We start from the raw sequence: 24,667 nt of genomic DNA, 5'->3' as shown, positions 1-24,667 counted from the left end.
AAAACAGAACTTGGGAAATAACCAAACTCGATTAAGAAATTGTGTGTTACCATAACTTATCAACAAAAATTAAACAAGAGCTGTTTTTAAAACATAAGCCCCACAAATGACTGCACTTCAAAGGAGACACAATATTAAGTATGACTGATTGTTTATGGAACAGAACTGCCACAAAACAGCTATGACATTGAATAATATCAAAAACCATCCAAGTAAGCTCCCTTTGAGAAAACAAGAGGACCATGATGGTTCTGAATCGCTCACCTGTCTCCACATGACCCAGTTTTGAACTGAGTATGACGTCGTTTTTTTCTATTATTTGTCATAGTGACCTAGTTTTTGAGCTCATGTGACCCAGTTTTGAACTTGACCTAGATATCATCAAGATAAAAATTCTGACCAATTTTCATGAAGATCCATTGAAAAATGTGGCCTCTAGAGAGGTCACAAGGTTTTTCTATTATCTGACCTATGACCTAGTTCTTGAAGGCACGTGAACTTGATCTAGATATCATCAAGGTGAACATTCTCACCAATTTTCATGAAGATCTCATAAAAAGTATGGCCTCTAGAGAGGTCACAAGGTTTTTCTATTTCTAGACCTACTGACCTAGTTTTTGACCGCAGTTAACCCAGTTTCAAACCTGACCTAGATATCATCAAGATGAACATTCAGACCAATTTTCATACAGATCCCATGAAAAATATGGCCTCTAGAAAGGTCACAATGTTTATCTATTAATTGACCTAATGACCTACTTTTTGATCACATGTGACCCAGTTTTGAATTTGAACTACATGTAGATATCATCAAGGTGAACATTCTGACCAATTTTCATGAAGATCCATTGAAAAATATGGCCTCTAGAGAGGTCACAAGGTTTTTCTATTTCTAGACCTAATGACCTAGTTTTTGACCGCAGTTAACCCAGTTTCAAACCTGACCTAGATATCATTAAGATGAACATTCAGACCAACTTTCATACAGATCCCATGAAAAATATGGCCTCTAGAAAGGTCACAAGGTTTATCTATTATTTGACCTAATGACCTACTTTTTGATCGCATGTGACCCAGTTTTGAATTTGAACTACATGTAGATATCATCAAGGTGAACATTCTGATCAATTTTCATGAAGATCCATTGAAAAATATGGCCTCTAGAGAGGTCACAAGGTTTTTCTATTTCTAGACCTAATGACCTAGTTTTTGACCACAGTTAACCCAGTTTCAAACCTGACCTAGATATCATCAAGATGAACATTCAGACCAACTTTCATACAGATCCCATGAAAAATATGGCCTCTAGAGAGGTCACACGGTTTATCTATTACTTGACCTAATGACCTACTTTTTGATTGCATGTGACCCAGTTTTGAACTTGAACTACATGTAGATATCATCAAGGTGAACATTCTGAACAATTTTCATGAAGATCCATTGAAAAGTATGGCCTTTAGAGAGGTCACAAGGTTTCTCTATTTTTAGACCTACTGACCTAGTTTTGGACCGCACATGACCCAGTTTCGAGCTTGGCCTAGATATCATCAAGATGAAAATTCTGACCAATTTTCATAAAGATCCCATGAAAAATGTGACCTCTAGAGTGGTCACAAGCAAAAGTTTACGGACGGACTGACGCACAAACGGACGACAGACGCTGTGCGATAACAAAAGCTCACCTTGTCACTTTGTGACAGGTGAGCTAAAAACAGAGTAATGTATTTAGACTATCAGACTTAAGGAAAACACTTACAAAAGACTACTAATACAAAAATCATGTGTACTGACTAAAAAGTTTCCTTCATCTTACAGATTTTCTTATAGTTTCTTATTTTTTTACTTTTACAATATACATTTATGAATTGAACATATGATTCACAACTTATTTATTAGATTTTGTTATTTACGTCGTTTTTGTCACGTGTCTACAGCGTGATATTCCAGTGAGGCAGCACTATAAAGTTGGGCATTGTGCTCACTGTTACAAGTAGACACTGTCGTTTATATGACTTAAAAATTGTTGAAAAAGACGTTAAACCCGAACACACACACACATTTACGTCGTTTACTCAGCCAAATGAGCAAAATGTGTATTATTTTAAAAATGAAAACGAATATGCAACAAATGATGATAAGCTTTGCAGAAAAATATGCACTTGTTCTTTATGGATAACAAGAGTGCAAGAATGTCACAATATACGCCTGTCGCAGCAAATTAGCAAATAGCACCTGTATTTGCATATGGAATCTTAATTTTGTGATTTTTTAGTAATTACTGTAAATCTTTTGTTTTTCCAAGTCCACAAATAAAACTCCTTACCAAGCAGAGATACCTTAAAATACACCTAAAATTTGAAAGTAACATCTATGTTGTACCACTGAAAAGCGGTCTTGGCTTTTTCCTACTGTCAATTATAAAAAAGTTACAATATAGGTTATTTATAGTAACAACTAAGGGGGAAAAAGTCCACATAAAAATCCTTACCAGGTAGAGATAGGTCAAAATACACCTCAGCATTGGATGTAATATGCATGTTGTACTACAGAAAAGTGGTCTTGATTTTTCCCTATGACTAGTAATGAAAAAGTGGCAATATAAGCTATTTATAGTAACAACAAAGGGAAGTAATTCTAAAGAAGGGACCTGCCAACGCATGACACTCCATCTCATGATGGTGTACAATTATGCCATGTAACATCCAAATCCTTCCATGCATGAAGAAGAAATGGTTTGGACAAAGTTTTCATTCTTGTATACTTTGACCTCCACATGTGACCTTGAACTAGATCTAGGGACCTGGTTCTTGCGCATGACACTCCATCTCATGATGGTAAACAAATGTGCCAAGTTTCATCAAAATCTCTCCATGCATAAAGAAGAAATGCTCCAGACAAAGTTTTCATTCTTGTATCATTTGACCTCAAAGTGTGACCTTGACCTTACGGACTTGGTTCTTGCGCATGACACTCCGTCTCATGATGGTGAACAATTGTGCTAAGTTTCATCAATATCCCTCCAGGCATTTAGAAGATATGCTCCGGACAAAGTCTGTGGGTGCAGCCCACCTGCCCAACCACCCGCCCGTCCTGGGTGTTCCTATTATACGTCCCGTTTTTCAAATGGGCGTATAAAAAATTGCAAAATTGTCTGAAAGGTTATTTTCACTCATATTGTACTCACCAATCCATACAGTATATATTCCTCCAGAGTCTGCAGCCATCTCATAAGTACCAACCTAAAATACAGACATATTTATTTAAGAAATAATATATCTCATACAGTGATTTGTCGCTGGCTGAAATTCAGATGCAAAGGAATTATATCAAGAGGACATAGCCCGATTGATAAAATTATATGCATCTCAACAAAAATTATCCGTCTGCATGAAGTTTGTCCGGCTCTCACAGGTCAAACTGCTGGCTGGATTTCGACAAAACTTTACATGAGTGATCAGTACCAAGCCTAGTTGTGCATATCTCCGGCACATTCTGCTTTACTGCACAAAATAACCACAAGAGCTTAAAATAGAAAATCTTGTCTGGCTTTCACAGGACAAACTGCTAGCCGGACTTCGACGAAACTTCACAGGAGTCATCAGTACCAAGCCTAATTGTGCATATCACCGACACATTCTGCTTTACTGCACAAAATAACCACAAGAGCTTAAAATAGAAAATCTTGTCTGGCTTTCACAGGACAAACTGCTAGCCGGACTTCGACGAAACTTCACAGGAGTCATCAGTACCAAGCCTAATTGTGCATATCACCGACATGTTCTGCTTTGCTGCACAAAGCTAAAGATAGTACAATCGTGTATGGTTTCACAGGTCAAACTGCTGGCTGGATTTCGACGAAACCTGACAGGAGTGATCAGTACCAACCTTAGTTGTGCATATCGCTGGCATGTTCCGCTTCGCAAAGACAAAAACAATATGTCACCTATGTCCAAGACATAATGTGATACCGTAAAAACTTGAATATATGACGCAGTTTTTTTACAATTTTTTTCATTTTCTCAAAGGGGTGCGTCATATATACCAAGGTAGAGCTTCAAACATTTTTGCCCAGCTTGAAAACCCGAAAATATCGGCGAAAATCGGACAATTTTGTCAACTGTCACCTCATGTGTTTACATTTTGGGCCGTGCTTTTTTAACCCCCTTTTAAAGAGCGTTTTATTGGGTGGGTCTAAAAACACGTACAGAACGGAACCTCTGATGATATATGGTAAAGTTGATTTTATTTGTGATTTTTTGTATTTGTAAATTTAATTAATAAATATCGTACATATCCAGAGCACCGGATAATGTGTCAGTTTAATAATTAGGCAAAATACAAAATTTCGCGGTTCTGGGTTGTAGGTGTTTGATCATTAAAATCATTATCTTTCAAGGATGCTCAAATAAATTGCAATTAAAACAGATTGTTTTTTATTTCTTTATTTCCAGCAAATTGTTACTGATCAATACATCGGCTCGTACACTGTTAAACAAACACGCTAATTAGCCGCGAGTTTCTCGTTTGATGTGCCCATAATTATGAGATGTTTGTTCGCACATCAGTTTATGTGTACTAAGGTGTTGACAGCTTGAGAAAGTTCTCAAATACTTTAGAAAGAATTTGTCTGTCAGATATTGTCACTGTTGTCTGTAACTGATTATGCAGCAATTGCAATTTTCACGAGAAATCGTTTTTACGCATGCTGCTAATGGCCGATTTCGACTTTCTGACTGACTTGTCGGTCAGATATTGTCACTGTTGTCTGTAACCGATTATGCAGTAATTGCGATTTTCACGAGAAATCGTTTTTATGCATGCCGCTAATGGCCGATTTCGACTTTGTAAACAACGTTTTCTGACTGATTTTTCGGTGCGTAATATATTCCAATGTAAGCATTTTTCCCAAGATTTTGAAACAAGATCGGGGGTGCGTAATATACATGCTAGCGTAATATATTTGAGTTTTTACGTTATATAATTTCGATTCTAACACGTTTCTAAGGATTTTAAAGTACATCCTTGACTACATCCATTAAATATTTGCCTGTTTTCTGTTGGCTTCTTGCTGCTATACCGTTTGACACAATGACGTAATAATTGTAACTAAAAATGAACTGTTGTTTAGTAACACAGTTTTCAGCCTTCTTTGTTTAATTGGAAAATGAAACAGTTTGTGTTAGAAATATGGACAAAGTGAAAATGTAAAAAAAACAAGTGTTGAAAAAAATATACACATGCTAACAAAATCATACACATGTTGAGCAGGGTGTCAAACCAATACTATTGAAATATTTGATTTCACAGGTATTATATTTCATGAGTTTAACCAAAATGGCAATTCTGCGGTAATTTGAATTTGAGGATTTCAAGTTTTAAAGTTATGAATAGGAATTTCATGTGCTTCTTATGAAATAAATTTTTTTTGACTTGACCCAACCAGAAAATCTGTAAAATTAGGCTTCCAAAAATACTTTAACCTTTAGCAGTTAGCCCTGGCCATTATAAATTAATAGCCACTTTTTTTTTCAGGGAAAAACTTAATAGACAAACTTGGCGGCGCGTACCTCGGGCGCGCTTTAGCATTTCGATGAAAAACATAAAACACAAAAACTATTTAATATTTTTTTCATGAAACACTTAACGCACTTTATTTTTCAGTTTAAAATCATAATTCATATTTATCATAGACTTTGAAAAATCATACATTTATGCGTATCTTCAGTTTGTTTGTATTCAAATGTCACTGAAAATACCATTTTAGTAAGTGACATGACCAAATGTGAATTCTTGTCAAGAATGATCATTAATACTTTTTGTGATGAAAGTCAGGGCTTAAGCTAGGCTAAGATTTTTGGGAGGTCACTTCCCCTTCAGCTAAGATTAAGGAGAAGTGGAGAGATTTTAGGGAGAAGTGACAAGATTTTAGGGAAAACGTGGAAAGATTTTAGCGCCATGACATGCAAGTTGAAAAAGGAACTAAATATGCTTAATATAATGTTACTATTTTTTTTTATTTCCTGTCTTTGTTTAAGTCTATTAATATAAAGTAAATAACAAATTCACTGAAAATGTCAGTGATTCTATTTTCTTATCCTTGTAAACCTTGTGAATCTAATGTGATTAAACTGCAAATTAAAGACTTTTTTTCACTCTTGCAGTGATTTCCCAAACCAAGAAAACCCTTTAAATATGAATACAATTAAAAAAGTAAATTCCATATCAGCAAAAAATAAATCAAGCTTCCAGTGCTATAATGCTCTCAAAGTCAGTCACTTTAAATAGCAAGTGTGTGTTATGCTGGTCCTGTCAATAGCAGTGACATCACTATGACATCACATGGAATACATGCACGTCTTCTTTGATCTGCCGGTGTCTTCTTTGATCTGCTGGTGTCGGCACACATTAAAAGAAACAAATTGTCAAACAGGTTAAACCCAGTTTCTGATAGCAGGTGTCAAAAATTTGCGTAAATTTAAGTTAGGTTATTTTAGTCACGGAAAGTGTCAGTGATAATATTATATTTCTAAAGTTTGGGTTTTGAAAAATACAAGTAAAATTAAGTGGATTTAAGGAAATTACTGAGCCAGTCAAGGTAAGATACTTTCTAAAGGTCAAAAAAGAATGTGTAAGCTAATGTAATATAAATCCCTACTGTTAATTTGTGTTTGTCCGCGGACAAACGAATGCAAAAACACACTTGTCCACGTCAAAAAGTCTTCAGTCGGACATAGGAATTCCACATCTGAAGGAATTATGTTTAATTAATTTGTTTGTTTGGTAATTAATGGCGATTAAATGATTAAGGATGAACTGATGATAATTGTTGCTTTAAACTTCTATACGATCAATAGTGCACACCTGTGGATCAATTAGTAAAGTATACCGCGTACGCGATAAACAAATCAATTAAGCGTGTAAAGATCACCGTTTAGAGGGGGTAATTATGCCTCTGGGCAAATACACTTCCTGCTACTGACTTCGCACGTTTTTGTTGATAAAATTACGTATGTTCCAGCAGTTTAAGGACAATTTTTTTGCAATATTTTTTTTTGAGCATTTTTATAAATTAATCGCCATTTTCTATCGCCAAAAATTGCGTTTTAATCGACATTTGAATAAAATAATCGCCATTTGGCGATAATGTCGATTGGCAGCACGAGCACTGCCTTTAGCCTGCTGGCTGCAAGTGACTTTGCCTTTGTAACAGGTGCAGACCACAGGCTGATCTTGGTCTGCACTGTTCCTTATTCAGTCAGTAAATTTTCAGTTTAGAAATTTAGCAGTGTAAAGGTTAAAATGATATTTCCAATTTAACATTTTCAGTGTGTTCCACTTGTCTGATGGTAAATAAAACAGAAGTAAAGAGCACACACTCACCGTTACACCAATACCTGCGCCAAGGAATACAAGTCCTAAAATAAGATACATTATACATCGAGTTCTGATGAAACTTGACTCCACTGAGGAACTGAAAGTACAAAAAAAATTCATTATTACATGTTTTCACTAAGCCACATTATTGTAAACTTCTCTTCTGAAGTTCAAGCAAAATGAATGTCATAATTTTCAAAGACACAAATATATAAGCATACACATTATAATGGAATCACTCAGATTTTCCTTGTTCTGCTCTGCTGAATACAGCCATTTATTTCTCATGATAGTGTGTTTCTACAACACTGCCATAAAGTGTGTTTCTACAATACTGCCACAAATTGTGTTTCTACAACACTGCCACCTTCTACAACACTGCCACAAAGTGTGTTTCTACAACACTGCCACAAAGTGTGTTTCTACAACACTGCCACCTTCTACAACACTGCCACAAAGTGTGTTTCTACAACACTGCAACCTTCTACAACACTGCCACAAAGTGTGTTTCTACAACACTGCAACCTTCTACAACACTGCCACAAAGTGTGTTTCTACAACACTGCAACCTTCTACAACACTGCCACAAAGTGTGTTTCTACAACACTGCAACCTTCTACAACACTGCCACAAAGTGTGTTTCTACAACACTGCAACCTTCTACAACACTGCCACAAATTGTGTTTCTACAACACTGCAACCTTCTACAACACTGCCACAAAGTGCGTTTCTACAACACTGCAACCTTCTACAACACTGCCACAAAGTATGTTTCTACAACACTGTCACAAAGTGTGTTTCTACAACACTGCCACAAAAGTCAGTTTAGTTAAAATGCAAACACCGAGTTAAATTATTTTAAATGCAAGGGAGATAATTTAACTGAGGGCTAAAATAACAAAGGTCTACTTACACTCGTCTACAATTTGAACATCTGGCTAGTGCTGTCCTTGTTACAGCAAACTGAAAACAGAAACCATTTAAATATACACATGTTAACATTTTTGTAAAGTTACCAATGAGGCATCAAGTGTTTTCAACAGAAAAACTCAAAAACTGACAGACAGTGGCATCCAAAAATACTAGTATCTAAAATGTTTCTACATTAATGTAACAGGACTGATATTTTGTTTGCTGAAACCTTCAGATATTTGCAGCTTTTTAACTATATTTAGGAAATAAATAAACTTACAGTTCAACTTTATAAAATTTTGGAAAGGTCTTTCTGGTTTATATACTTTCTAAATCTGATTTTAAAAGAAAACCCTTTTTAGGAAATAAAATTCCTTAAAGTGTTATTCTCCCTCTTTTCAAAATTATTTTCACATAATACTTACAGAAAGTTCTAAAACTTTAAAATCTTTATAATACATTTGGGGCTAAGAATAGATGATTTCATCGTTGAGTCAAAGCAGGTAATTCAATCACAACAAACAAATATAATTCCCATCTTCTTTTTAATAATTTTAAATGTGAAATCCCCAAAATCAATGTCCCTACAAATGTAATCAATTTTTTCCAAAGTCACAAAACATTATGCCAAAGACACTAAATACTTTTGCAATAAATGGTTTGACAAACTTCATAAATAGGAAAACTGTTATTTATGAGAATCCAATGGACATGATCATCAGAAAATGAAAATTTAAACACTGTAGTCATTTATTTTTGTGGGCAAGAAATATCATGGCTTTCTGCTGACTTAATGAATTTCATTTGCTTGCTGGAATTTAATTTTGTGGATTAATTCAACCATTAAATCCACAAAAATAGTCCCCAATGAATATTAATTTCCACAGTAGGCATCAGCTACTAAATCATAAGCCAGAACTAGATACAGTTTTACATACCAGGAATATCTCATTACAGTATACACACTGTACTCTGTTAGTGTTTGGTGCCCTCACCGTGGCACTGGTAATAATGCCTGGTGCCCCTAGAGTGATAATCCTCTTACTGTGAAAAATATGAGAAATTGTTAACACTTACTAAGCCTACAAATCTCTTTTCTCCATAATGAAAACAGTTTACACTTTGAAAGTAAGAAACATTCTGTTTTGTTAGGTTTAACACTGCAGCGACATGATTATTGGTCACATAACAACTTTACAGCTTTTCAAGGTTGAGGAAGACGCAGAATCCCTCCTTGCATTAGCTCAGGCATGAGTAGGTCCTTGGGTATAACCAACAACCTGTTGTAATGCCAGCTGGATGACGTCCTCACATTAAAGGATTCTACATATCAAGTGAAGCTTCAAACACCCAATGGTGCGGGGCAAGTGATTTGAAGTCAGTGACCTTAATCACTCAGCCAAAGCCTTTGCGATTTACTGTCCTATTCTGTGTAGAAATTCAACAGCTAATATATAAAACATCTGTTTCTATTTATATGTTCATTATTATGATTAAATCTTGAGACAAGTCACAAGATTCTGATTGGATGATTCTAAGTGTAGTTTAGAAATTGACCAATAGCAAGGCTACATTCTGGGTGTCGTCTCCAACCTTCAAGCATGTACCGTAACTGTCTAGTAGCAAGTTAGGCTAATATAAAGGAGTAAATCATTACTATACTGCTTGTAATATGGTATATGTACAATGTAAGAATGTTTGTAGTGTAAAAATCTGGTTTTCAAAGGTGATGTTTAAAATGTATTAAGGTTAAATTATACAAATATAACAAACTTTCTTAGACAAGGAAAATATACCTGTGTTAAGGGTTACTTAACCAACCCTAAAATTAAGCACTGACAAAAAATTCAATATTTTTCTTTTATCTTGAAAAGAAAATTCTTTTTGCGCTGTCAGAAGTAACTTTCAGATTTATATTACAGTAAAATTTCTTAAAATTCACTCATAAGCAGTTTGATTTACCGCTATATTCACTTTTTAATGACATTTCTATGAAATAAAATATAGAAAAAAAATATTGACCTCCTTCCAACCCTATCTAGTACCGCTAAACAACAAGTTGTGGTCATGACCTTACCAGTTTTGTCTTGGGCAAGCAATTTTCTGTGCTGAAGCTCTACAAATCAGTAAACAGTTGCAAGGACATCTGACATACTTCTTTCCTGGAGGAGCCGCTTTTATTGGCTGTAATAAATATTTACACTTAGTCTTGCATTTCAATCTATGCTTCTGGAGAATCATTTCTCAGATTTTATTTACCTATTTGAAATTTAAAAGACATTTTCCCAGAAATTGAGAAACATTTTTGGTTAATCTAAATATCACTAAAATCAAATATTTCACAAAAAGTTTAACAAGCAAACACTTAGGAAATAACGTAAATAATGTCACTGTTGTAAAGTTTCTTTGTAGATACAGTACAATTGTAGATAAATAAAAAGTAGTCCATAACTTTATTTAAGACAGCTTGCTTGACTGTCTTATAATTTCCAAGTTACACAACAGCTGTGACTTTCATTACAACTAGCCTAAACTTACACAACACTATTAAAATATTACAAATAAAACTTCTGTTATGGCAATGATAACAAGAGGACCATGATGGTCCTGAATTGCTCACCTCTTCCCACATGACCCAGTTTTGAGTATGTCATCGTTTTTGACCAACTTTCATAAAGATCCCATGAAAAATGTGACCTCTAGAGTGGTCACAAGGTTTTTCTATTTTTAGACCTACTGACCTAGTTTTTGAAGGCACGTGACCCAGTTTCGAACTTGACCTAGATATCATCAAGGTGAACATTCTGACCAACTTTCATAAAGATCCCATGAAAAATGTGACCTCTAGAGTGGTCACAAGGTTTTTCTATTTTTAGACCTACTGACCTAGTTTTTGACCGCACGTGACCCAGTTTCGAACTTGACCTAGATATCATCAAGATGAACATTCTGACCAACTTTCATGAAGATCCCATGAAAAATGTGACCTCTAGAGTGGTCACAAGGTTATTCTATTTTTAGACCTACTGACCTAGTTTTTGAAGGCACGTAACCCAGTTTCGCATTTGACCTAGATATCATCAAGATGAACATTCTGACCATTTTTCATGAAGATCCCATGAAAAATGTGACCTCTAGAGTGGTCACAAGGTTTTTCTATTTTTAGACCTACTGACCTAGTTTTTGACCGCACGTCACCCAGTTTCGAACTTGACCTAGATATCATCAAGATGAACATTCTGACCAACTTTCATGAAGATCCCATGAAAAATGTGACCTCTAGAGTGGTCACAAGGTTTTTCTATTTTTAGACCTACTGACCTAGTTTTTGACCGCACGTGACCCAGTTTCGAACTTGACCTAGATATCATCAAGATGAACATTCTGACCAACTTTCATGAAGATCCCATGAAAAATGTGACCTCTAGAGTGGTCACAAGGTTTTTCTATTTTTAGACCTACTGACCTAGTTTTTGACCACACGTGACCCAGTTTCGAACTTGACCTAGATATCATCAAGATGAACATTCTGATCAACTTTCATGAAGATCCCATGAAAAATGTGACCTCTAGAGTGGTCACAAGGTTTTTCTATTTTTAGACCTACTGACCTAGTTTTTGAACGCACGTGACCCAGTTTCGAACTTGACCTAGATATCATCAAGATGAACATTCTGACCAACTTTCATGAAGATCCCATGAAAAATGTGACCTCTAGAGTGGTCACAAGGTTCTTCTATTTTTAGACCTACTGACCTAGTTTTTGACTGCACGTGACCCAGTTTCGAACTTGACCTAGATATCATCAAGATGAACATTCTGACCAACTTTCATGAAGATCACATGAAAAATGTGACCTCTAGAGTGGTCACAAGGTTTTTCTATTTTTAGACCTACTGACCTAGTTTTTGACCGCACGTGACCCAGTTTCGAACTTGACCTAGATATCATCAAGATGAACATTCTGACCAATTTTCATAAAGATCCCATGAAAAATGTGACCTCTAGAGTGGTCACAAGCAAAAAGTTACGGACGGACGGACGGACGGACGACGGACACTGCGCGATCACAAAAGCTCACCTTGTCACTTTGTGACAGGTGAGCTAAAAATGACTTCCGCAAAATTTTCTATGTGAAAAATAAGCCACAATCTGAATTGATTTCAAGCAGCTAGGTAATTCAAGTATGTTTGATTAGAAGGATTCCTTGTGTGAAGTTTCAATCTAATTAACAAAGTTATTACAGAGATACACCTTAAAAGTTAACTACAAACATGGTTTGAAAAAAAAAATTCTATGTCAAAAAAAAATCTGATGTCAATGACATCAATTGCATGGTTAACAGAACAGAAAAACTCTCACTACTTTTTGAATAGTCCAACTTTAAAGTTTAAAAGTTTAAACTTGCTGGTGTATGTACTAGGAATTCTTATAAAACATTTGGGAAAAAAGATTTTCATTCATTTTTCTAACTGGGAATATGACTATTGTTTATCAAATTAGCCAAAAATGAAACCAACAGTTAACTTAATTTGTCAAATAAAAAATATTATAAAACAAAAAGTTACCGTTGCTTCTCTGCACACATTACATTTGACCACATTCTGATTTTGTTTGCCATCTATGCTGACTATAGCTTGACACACTTTACAGTTGATCGACAACGGCATTCCAGGAACTGACGAGTATGGTGGGGGTAATTCATCTGGCCCTATAGGAGGTACAGTCACCTGTTGTACAGGTGGTGCTGTTGGTTGGGGTGGTGGCTGCCCTGATAAATACAAAAAATAACAGATTTATATATGGATCTTGTAGTGTAATTTATTTTTTATGTCATCAACAAACAAAAACCTATAAGTATTGTAACTAACATTCACACATTTGTATTTTATTTGTAGAAGCTTTTGAATAGCTGTTTAGTTGTAGCATTCACATTACCATGATAGTTTCTGAATGACACAATTATCTCTCAGAAATGAACAATTATATGTAAATGAACTACCTTGGAACTGAGAAATATACTCAATAGGTGTTGTGAGCATGATGTGGAAATTTGGCTTGAAAAATGAAGGGCATCGTGAAATGCAGCACTGCAGAACTTTATTAAATTAATATATTATAAACAAGTGCTGGATTTTTTTTATGTCCTGGACTGTCAATGGATTTTTTTATATTTATATTTACAGTTTTTATGGGAAATTATGGTTTTGGCAAAGCCTCTTGTGTCCCATGTCACTTAGCTACATTCCAGAGGTGGTCTTATCTTTTTTTTTTTAATGTTTCAGCTGTCACTTACAACCCTTTCAGGTGTAGTAGAAGAAAAATGTGCAGCCCAATTCAGGACTCAAACCATGACCTTCTGCTTGCAAGTCAGATGCTCTACCAACTGAGCTAATCGGATAATCAATATCATAGACCAATCATATACACAATGCTACATTCCTCCCTCCATTTTTAAAGACAAACTCAGAATCTTTTGACTAACTCAGCCATTATTGCTTCACCCTAGCTCTAGGATTCCAAGGTTAGTCACCACACTCACAGCAACAATGTAACAGGAGAGGAAAAATGTGCAGCCCAATATAGGACTTGCAAGTCAGATGCTCTACCAACTGAGCTAATCAGACAATCAATATCATAGACCAATTATATACATAATATACACACTGCTACACAGGCAATTCATTCCATGCATTTACTATTCTGATGGATATAAAAATTTCCGAGGAAGAAGTCCATTCTTGTCCTTACTTGCTTAGTGTCAGATATGTTTTATTTGCCTTAATGTGCTTTAATGCCCTGCTCCCATCCTACCTTTTAACCTTAAATTGTCACTGAAAAAGCGTGAAAATCCTGACTATGAACAGTGACGCCTGTCAAAATAGTGTCTATTTCATATACGGTTCTATATGAAATACCTGTGGTTTTGCGTGCTAAAGCGTCGCACATGGCTGTTTACTGTTACCTATTGTAATCAAGGGTTGCATACACAAAAAAAGAATTTCAATAGCCACGGAGCAGGGCTTTAACATATATGTTATTTTTTACAGCTGTTTTATTTATGTTGAGTTTATTTACTTGTGTTTGTCAGAAAATAGCTTTAAGCCAGTGTTTTATATTTGTAATTATCATAAATAAATCTTGTATATTAAGTGTAGATTTATAGAGCTCGAGTGTATGTCCTCTGGTAGATGAAATATTAGATAACTCGAAAAAACTTTTCAGGATGACAGTTTATAATGAAAGTCTTGGGGGTGAACCTTCTGGAATTCTGTTTTTACAGTCAAAAACTTGTAGGTTTCAATCACGTCACCTTAAACAGGCTGGTAACATTGCCCGATCGGGCTTTGGACATAAAAACTAATATTTCTTGAAAAATAATGAAGATATTTCTTTCAAACTTGGCCCATTTATTAAGCATAACATATGATGCATATTAAGATAGAAATATCTTTGTTGCCTTCAGTTTTGTTAGAATTACTTCCCTTTTTCAGATTTTAATGATGCATAATTTTTGAAGTCCAAAACAAGTACGTTTCAATGCAATGTTTAATACAGAAAATGGTTCAATGGCTTTCTATTGCTCCAAATTTGTGCGCCAATACCTTTATTCTATATATTTAGGGTTAATACTTGGTTTCTAATGCAAATGTATGAACACTTTTTTTACAACTAACATTTTTCTATAATGTTGTAAGTGAAAGCACAATAAAATCTATACATTCATGTACTAGCGCAATAATTTAGAGCATTTGAAAGCTATTGAACCCTTTTCTGTTTTAAACTTAGCACTAAAACATATGTTTTTTGGACTTCAAAAACTATGCTTCATAAAAATCTGAAAAGGGGAAATAATTTTACCAAAACTGGAGGCAACCAAGTTATTTTTATTTCAATTTGTATCATTTTTAATGCTTAATAAATGGACCAAGTCTGAAGAAAATATCTTCATTATTTTTCAAGAAATATTAGTTTTTATGTCGAAAGCCCGATCGGGCAATGTTACCAGCCTGTTAAACGCCTCATTATTCAGGCTGGTAACATTGCCCGATCGGGCTTATGACACAAAAAGTAATATTTCTTGAAAAATAATGCAGATATTTCTTCCATACTTGGTCCATTTGTTAAGCATAACAATTGATACAAATTAGAATAAAAATAACTTGGTTGCCTTCAGTTTTGGTAGAATTATTTCCCCTTTTCAGATTTTTATGACGCATAATCATTGAAGTCCAAAAAAACAATGTTCTAATGCTAAGTTTTAAACAAAAAAGGGTTAAATGGCTTTCTAATGCTCTAAATTATTGCGCTAGTACATGAATGTAAGCATTTTACTCTGCTTTCACTTACAACATTATAGAGAAATGTTAGTCCTAAAAAAATTGCTCATACATCTGCACTAGAAACAAAGTATTTACCCTAAATATATAGAATAAAGGTATTGGCGCACAAGTTTGGAGCACTAGAAAGCCATTGAACCCTTTTCTGTTTTAAACATTGCATTAAAACATAATATTTTTGGACTTCAAAAATTATGCATCATAAAAATCTGAAAAAGGGAAGTAATTCTAACTAACCTGAAGGCAACAACGTTATTTCTATCTTGATAAGCATTATATGTAATGCTTAATAAATGGACCAAGTTTGAAAGAAATATCTTCATTATTTGTCAAGAAATACTACTTTTTGTGTCATAAGCCCGATCGGGCAATGTTACCAGCCTGTTATTGATAAAACAAATGTGCTAAATCAGGCAAATGCCTGTGACTATGAAAACTGAAAATTGCCAACTACCTAACAAGTATAGAGCTTTACTTCAATACTTCATTTTACATTGAGTTATTTATCAGGAGCTGTAGATCTAAAGCAAAGTCGAAAAATAAAGACATTACTGTAAAGTAACAAAAAAAAAGTTACATTAATTGACATATGTGATTAATCGGCCGTTCAGCATTTATATTTAAAAAGAAAATATTTAATGTAAGAATGGAAATGCTACCATTTGGATATGGTGTATACTCGGGAGGAGGCTCAGCTTCTCCTGTGTCTTGAAGAAGAGGTGCTCGTTCCTCTTCCCTGTCCGCCATTTTGCCCGATTCGGATATTATATATTGATCATGTGACTTGTGTCATGTGATCAATAATATACCACAAGGTCACAAAATGTACTACAAAGCAAAAAATACTGAAACTATATAACTACAGAACATACGCCTGTCACCGTGAAGCTTTCAACCAACTATTAAAAACATTCACTGATTCTTTTCAACATAATAAAAGAAACAAGAAGAAAAAAGAAAAAGAAAAAAAAACAGGTGCACTAAAATACATGAAACTTACGACAAATGTATTATTTAAAACACAAAGCAAATAAGGAAAATAAAAGCTGCACAAGGTATGACGAAACGAAAAGCGGTCGAGCTAATTGAGGTACAAGATACAAGAAGCTTTATTTTACGTCGGATATAATATAACAAGTTAACATTCGCCCGTGAGCTATTTTCCGCCAAGCAGAGTTTAACAATGATAAAACATCTACAAAGCAATGCATACGTATGAGTTAAGGCATATTTAAAACATATATTTTACGTTTAAGAAACTTAGATTAAACTACTAACATGTATGAGTTTTGAAAAACTTAAAACATAACTATATATCAAACATTTGGAATAGCACAATGTCCACATAAAATAAAGACATTGTCTAACTTATTACTAAAGCAGACATATTTACTGTTTACATGATAAGATAATTTCCTTATGGAAATAAAAGAGAAGCAAACAACCATAATGAACACAAACAGACATAAGGAACACATACTCCAAAGTAATCATAACTCCTGGCCTTTACCGAAGTTTGAATGTCTTATCTGGTCTACTCGTCAAGTTGATAACAGGTAGGCTTCTCTATGGAAAATAGCACAAAGGGCGCAAGTGTTTGATCACCCGGATTTTACAATAAGCGTATAAATTTATGGAAACGTATTCTTTTAAGAGTATAGATTTACAGATTATACAGAATAGACTTTGACATCAGGTTTACATACAAATGCAGCTAACAAAAATATACAGCTACAGTTTAAGGATACCACATAAAACAGAACATAAGGCAAATAAAATCAAAACAAATAAACCAGAGTACATTGTAAACAGTTCAGAACAGCTTATAGAAGAAACATAAGCCGGTAAATAGGGTATACGTATTTGCACAGTAGATACTGCATTTCAGACCTTCAGAGCTCACTGTAGACAGATGCATGCAACGCAGTTGCACTTAAAATTTACCATTCCAGAATGAAACAATGTTCAAATAAATTAAACTTTGTTTAATTGCCTAGCATTTGAATTTGCACGGCTCCGAGACTAACTGCGTGTTACAAAGTAGGGAACCTGCATTTGTACTAGGTAAAGTAATCTAAGTGATGGTATTTTTCCTTAATGTTTGTTGTCTTCATGTAGTGCCTGTTAGTATATACGTATCTCATGATGTTAGTTTGCTTCTGTTATCATTCAAGAATAATATACTATTAAAATGTGCAATTTTGAATAAACAGGGACATGTTTGGGGTGGGGTGGAGAGGAGGAGGATTGGCGGTTGGAATAGGGTGTGTTGGAGTGGGGTTAGGGCCGACATGCTTAGCTGTACCAGATGTTTAAGCCCAGCAATTAATATATTTGTTAAACAAAACTATTAATGATGTAACATATCAAAAGACACTGCATCCTTGATTATTTTACACATCGTAATTACAGCTTAAAGACTAGATAGCTAAAAATACTTTATTTTCTCACTGAATACAAATGTATGTAAGAATATTCCGAGGGGAAAGCAACCAAGAAAAAAAGCAGACCCGGTTTGATTGGGTTTGTTCTCGAGAGATAACGTTATGTGCAACTCCGATCACTTCCTTCGCAATGGAGAACTCGTTTACTAGAAAAGTAAAAGGAACGGACTCCATGATGCCAACTATAACACCGAGTCAAAGTGCGACATTAAATGTCCACTACATAACACTATTTTTGAAAGTAAGTATACAATCGGTACATAGTAAACAGTTACAATTGTAGATAAAATCAACTCCCTTTATCCCTATTTTTATGCCCCCGAAGGGAGGCATATTAGTTTTCAACTGTCCGTCCATTAGTTCGTTCGTTCGTCACAACGTTAACTTTTTGCACGAAGGCACTTTACTCGCGAACCACTGCACCCAGGACCTTCAAACTTCACATGATGATAGTACTTATTGAGTGCACCACCCCTACTGACTTTGGGGTCACCAGGTCAAAGGTCAAGGTCACAGAGGCCAATGTTAACTTTTTGCATGAAGGCACTTTACTCGCGAATCACTGCATCCAGGACCTTCAAACTTCACATGCTGATAGTACTTATTGCGTACACGACCCCTACTGACTTTGGGATCACAAGATCAAAGGTCAAGGTCATAGAGGCCAACGTTAACATTTTGCATGAAGGCACTTTACTCGCGAACCACTGCACCCAGGACCTTCAAACTTCATTTGCTGATAGTACTTATTGAGTACATTACCTCTACTGACTTTGGGGTCACCAGGTCAAAGGTCAAGGTCACAGGGACCAACGTTAACTTTTTGCATGAAGGCATTTTACTCGCGAACCACTGAACCCAGGACCTTCAAACTTCATATGCTGATAGTACTTATTGAGTACACTACCCCTACTGATTTTGGGGTCACCAAGTCAAAGGTCAAGGTCACAGGTGCCAATGTTAACTTTTTGCATGAAGGCACTTTACTCGCGAACCACTGCACCCAGGACCTTCAAACTTCACATGCTGATAGTACTTATTGAGTATACCACTCCTACTAACTTTGGGGTCACCAAGTCAAAGGTCAAGGTCACAGGGGCCAGCGTTAATTTTTTGCATGAAGGCACTTTTCTTGCGAACCACTTCATCCAGGACCTTCAAACTTTACGTGCTGATGGTACTTTATGAGTACACCATCCCTACTGACTTTGGGGTCACCAGGTCAAAGGTCAAGGTCACAGGGGCCAACGTTAAATTTTTGAATGAAGGCACTTTACATGCAAACCACTTCATTCAAGACCTTCAAATTTTACATGCTGATAGTACTTATTGAGTACACCACTCCTACTGACTTTGGGGTCACCAGGTCAAAGGTCAAGGTGCTGCGGGGGCATTTGTCACCATTAGTGACAGCTCTTGTTTACTCGTGTAAAGATCCTAATAAATAAGCCAATTCTTAATCAACTAGTCAAGTAGCTTACTTTCGATGATCTTCGGCACTTGACATTTCACACAAGCAGACTTAGTTACTTGTGTGAAATGTAAAGTGCCGAAGATCATCGAAAGTAAGCCCAAAATATCTTCCCATAGTTGATATTACAACATCTCTGTAAATTGTCTAAGCACCACAAAGTCTAACTTAGGACCATTACACAAATACGCAAGACAAATAATTCTCCAAGATTCATAAAACGGAATATCAAAAAAAGTAATAAGGTAGTTAAAAGAAGTTTATGCAAAACAAGAATTATTCAAATTTTGCTTCAATGAACTTTAGAAAGAAAAACTTCCTAAAAAATCTTAAGTTTAAAAACTCCGCAATAAAATCAACATATTCGCCTCAATCTGGTTATATCGCCACGGAGACCATCTGTTTGCTTGTTAGCTTGATTTTACGTTCAACACTGATTTTTTAATATAGATCTACCCCAGCTACGTTACGCATGTCAGTTTTCCTGAAGTCTGTATATAAGAAAATGACGCAAGTAAATGAGAACTTTCACATCTTAATTAGAAAAAGAGTCCTGTAGGACGAATGACTTCATGTAATCATTTTCCGTCATTGTCTCAGTCATGGAAAATATCCAACTCACCCGAGGGTCAGACTCACGACCTTTCGATCCATAGTCTTGAGGTCTACCTATACTGCCCTAACCGGACGACGAGCAGAAGAAAATTGGTCGTGTCAAGATCTGTCTTATCTCCTTATTCTGTGCAGGTGCTCATTCATATAGTTTTAAGGTAATGAACTTGTGGTGACGATCGGTAATTTCCGTGCGATATCGTATCCTTTATATGCAATTTCAGCATCATTCGCTATAATAAAAACTTAACTTTCCTAACAACTGGAGTTTGCCGAAATCGTAAACTGAGAATACCCAAACAAACAGAAATTTGCCGATTAATATTACGAGTCAACTACCATAAATCGCAAGGTGTGTCTGTTTCGTTGATTTGATTTACAGCCGCTTTCTGTTGTTCTCTTGAGTTCATAACAATGTATTAATCATGAACTACAATAGGAGAGATCGCGTTTGTATATAAATCCGTTGTATTTTCTATTTTTAAATCTGATAAGACAAAGGTCGGGTGGGCAGACGCCGAGCGTCCATGATTTTTTGTAAACAGTGATGTTTTTCTAACGGCTTAAACTTTCTTAAAACACCAATGATATCAATAATTATTTGATCAATGGAAAGTATATAAAACAAACAATTTAATGATTACTTTTCATTATTATTTCAAAATAAAATGGATTAATTATGAACGCTTAACTTACAGTGTTTTTTCTAAAACTTTGGAGCATCGTTACGCCGCTATTAAAATCATATGTCATTTGAAATGGTTTTTCATTTTAAAAAGATAATTAAATAAGAAAATATGAAAATCGTAAGCATTTCAAAACTTTTTGAATTTTTAAAATCCATAAATAAGCGAAAATGTTATTAAAAATTAAAAATTCCGATCCCATACACAAACGATGTAAAACATTAGCCCACCACCAGATAAATAGGTGTTAATGCGTGACGTCACGGCGATCTCTCCTATAACTGTATATTCAAGAAATTTTGAATATTACAAATATTTCCCATTTAAAGCCACAATTGAAGTGAGTAAAGGTAATTTTTAGAAAATCAGGTACTTATTTTATTAAATACAGATAAATTTAGACCAAAAAAAAAAAAACAAAACATGGTCGATCCCCACTTATTTACGTTCAAACTATAATCAGAATATTTTTTAATGATACAACAAAGTTTTCACTTGTGTTTTGTCGACCAGTAAATTTAACGGTGTTTGTTTACATTTTAGGCATACAGACACTAAATAGGAATATGGCGCGAAGAAAATGATAGTTGCATAATGTCCTTAGTTTTTTGTTGTTGTTTTTTTTGCTCTGTAGTTTCCTTATTTTCTTTGCATTTTATTTTTGTTGAAATCACATGACATATAGGTAGCATTTTCATACTGAAATAATAACATGACAGAATTTTCGTGGAAATTTGGGGTCTCATTTTTAGCCGATTTTGCAGTTTGTTTGACTGAAAATAATTTTCTTGAATTAAGCATGACCCCAACTTCTCTTTTGAATTTTATTCAGCACTAACAATATTCTTCAAGAAAATGTAAGTTACAGACGTTTAAAATGGGTCCTGATGTGTGCTGCGGCCATTGGAAATATGCCAATTTTATATAGAATAAAAAGAACAGCTATTTAGTGTGTTGTAACTTTTAATGACCTCTGACAAAGGTTGTTCACATATTTATTGGAGATCGACATACAGTATAATTAATTTTAGGTTTACCTCATGTGATTATAGAACTAGCCATCTTATCGATACGCATAAAGAAACATAATGCCCTCCCCTCATAAACAGAGTCAATCAAACCATGTATGCTATTATGCTCCTTGGTTGCATTCTTTGCTTCCAAAGGATCTTTTTACAGATTTTTTAAGAGTTCTAAGAGTTACATGACAGGGTTATATCATATAGAGAATCTGATTCCATAGTATGTTAAAATAAATACATTTAACCACGAATAAAGTTGAACTACCGGTATTTCACCAGCTACAATATATTAAAAAGGCATTATTGCGAGTACTTCACCCTGCGAGGATAGGCAAATAATTTTAAACACATATCGTACACATGTATTCAGAAACATAGTTTAATTCACCACTGTTTTAATTCGAATCGAATATGAAAGCCTTCAATTTCTTACGATTTAAAGTGTTCTGGTGACTTTTCAAACAAACCCTTGATTGTACAGTTAAGTTTTCTACGAATGTGGTCTCGGCATCATCCGGTTTTAATTAAGGAAACTCATGTTCTCTTTGAGCTTCATTTGGTTCGAAGAACGGCAAAATAACAAACAAGATTACGTAATGACACGGAAATTGTCGATGGTCATCATAGGTCAACTACCTTGAATTTTAGTTTAACTTCAATTCGCCGATCAGCTAAATAGATTGAAGTAATAGGGAAAGTTGATATTTTTTTTCAAATAAAATATTTGTGGGATAAATTTCAAATTTAGGAATATAAGTTTAAATCATAATATACCTTGAAAACCTGTAGCAAATCCATATGGAGGAGGTTTCTCTCCAACAACATCGTCTCCATATCCAGGATTGTCCATTTTGCTTTAATATTTTGATTATCAATTTTAATATATACTAGTAGATGATAATTTTCACGTGGCATATGATAAAGATACTGTTGCAAAATCGGAGTATGTTGATACGATAGTATGTGGTCATACCGTGACCTATAATAAGTTGATAGATGACGAATTATCTCGTGGATACTGAAAATGTAAATATATGTATTTAATGAAGGACTGAAAAATTGATGTGTTCTACTCAGTTATATATAAATAACCTTTTTCTACATAATTGTATTTGTATCAATAAATAAATAAAACTTGAAAATACAGTAGTTTACATGCATTTGCTAACTTACCTTTTTACTGAAGATCAAATAATAAACATATCTTTATATTTGCATGTTAAACATTTATCAATAATTCTTTAATGTGCGTATAAAGGGGAATTACCTGCGCTATATATTATTTAAAAACATACGCCGCTCATACAGCATTTTATATCAATACAAATATATAAGGGGAGGTTATTTATTAATCGTTGTTAGAACTTGTTACTCAACCGTTTTCATTTTTTTTAATATTGTAGAGTCTTAGATATACCTGTTTTATATTGTAGAGATATACCTGTTTTTAAATACATGCAATGAAATATGTTTAAGCTAAAATCGAAGAAAAAATATTTGATATCCTCAGCAATTCACTTGGTAAATTGAACGGCTTTAATGCTAAACTGTTCTGATTGGACTGAAATATATGTAACTATCTGTACGGAAACGTGATTTATAAAACTGTAGTATGATGTGGAAATGCCAGAAGAAATGTTTGTAAATCCTTTGAATATGTGCATAAGCGTCATCTACTGTAGGCGTCTTGTTAACGCCAGCTTAACCTACTCATAGTTTTACTTAAAAATACTTGGCCCACCAAAAGAAATCGTTCTTCCCCTCTTCTTCTTATCAGTATATCTAAATGCTCTTTGAGATTGGCATTTTTCCTTAACTGCTTTTATATCTGAGAAAAAATTGGGTCAAAATTGGTGGCGGGTAAAGCATATGCTACCCCCACTATTTTCAAAATTAGTGGCCTCCCGCTGCGCCTCCCTTCTACGCCTATGTATAAAGACCTTCGGATAAGAGTAAAATCGAAATAAGCTTACATGTGTTAAATATCTATATATTCTTCTTTTGTTTTAATATGAATTACATCTAGAGGGTCATGTACTTCAAATGAACATATTTCTTTAATTCAGTGAACGTAATCGAGATTTTAGCAGCTAAAACATTTAAATACACGAAATATAATGAAAATTGCAAATAGTAACGAGTGTTCAAAAACCATAGTTCTATCTGAAATGAATAACTGATGTATTTCCATTTAGTACTTCATTTTTTCCACATTTTTCCGGGCCATAACTAAGGTACTGTCGTTGGAGTTAAATGAAACTTAATTTTGGATACCATTAAGACGAAAGACTAAGGTCCAATAAGGAGAGCCACGTCCAAAGAATGCAGCAACTCGCACCGATTTTTTTTACGTCGCGCCGACACAATTTTAGGTCATATGGCGACTTTGCAGCTTTGATGATGGTGGAGGAAGACCCCGGGTGCCCTCCGTGCGTTATTTCTTCTCGAGCGGGCACCTGGGCAGAACCACCGACCTTCCGTAAGCCAGCTGGATGGATTCCTCATACACACCGAAATTTTAACCGTATGTAGCAGTGTATGTGTGGATAGTTACATTGTGAAAATATACACATAAATATATTGACATAGGAGACAAAGTAAACATGTATTGAAACATAGTGTAACATCACATATCAACGGTTTGGAAAAGACCTGTTAATGGTGCACCAAAAGATAATAGGTAAGGGTAGATTTTCGGAAACACAGAGCAGCACAAACACAGCCTCAAAGCCACGCATTTGCAAAGCACAGGGGTTACTAACTCAAAGGTCCCTTAAGTCCTAAGGTGGTCGTAACGTCACCTTTT

At 34.9% G+C, this 24,667-nt stretch overlaps 1 protein-coding gene across 2 annotated transcripts in view; it reads right to left on the bottom strand.

Annotated features, from left to right (window-relative positions):
* The window catches only part of LOC123548748 (type 2 phosphatidylinositol 4,5-bisphosphate 4-phosphatase-like), a 30,685-nt gene extending 7,898 nt beyond the window's left edge, over positions 1 to 22,787 (bottom strand). The window contains exons 1-7 of one of the 2 annotated variants that reach the window (XM_045336262.2): positions 22,636 to 22,787; positions 12,855 to 13,057; positions 10,364 to 10,470; positions 9,225 to 9,330; positions 8,288 to 8,337; positions 7,381 to 7,471; positions 3,185 to 3,239 (exon numbers count right to left, since the gene is read on the bottom strand). In XM_045336262.2, coding sequence (XP_045192197.1) covers positions 3,185 to 3,239; positions 7,381 to 7,471; positions 8,288 to 8,337; positions 9,225 to 9,330; positions 10,364 to 10,470; positions 12,855 to 13,057; positions 22,636 to 22,711 — 688 coding nt within the window. In that variant the 5' untranslated portion in view covers positions 22,712 to 22,787. Of the gene's footprint in view, positions 1 to 3,184; positions 3,240 to 7,380; positions 7,472 to 8,287; positions 8,338 to 9,224; positions 9,331 to 10,363; positions 10,471 to 12,854; positions 13,058 to 16,285; positions 16,419 to 22,635 lie in introns of those variants that run through there. The other variant, XM_045336261.2, reaches the window with a different exon arrangement.
* Positions 22,788 to 24,667: the final 1,880 nt, after the last annotated feature.

The sequence above is a fragment of the Mercenaria mercenaria genome, chromosome 6 (assembly GCF_021730395.1).
Source record: "Mercenaria mercenaria strain notata chromosome 6, MADL_Memer_1, whole genome shotgun sequence".
NCBI classification, from domain to species: domain Eukaryota; kingdom Metazoa; phylum Mollusca; class Bivalvia; order Venerida; family Veneridae; genus Mercenaria; species Mercenaria mercenaria.
Note: the sequence above shows the minus strand (reverse complement) of the source record. Positions and strands in the feature narration are given on the sequence as shown.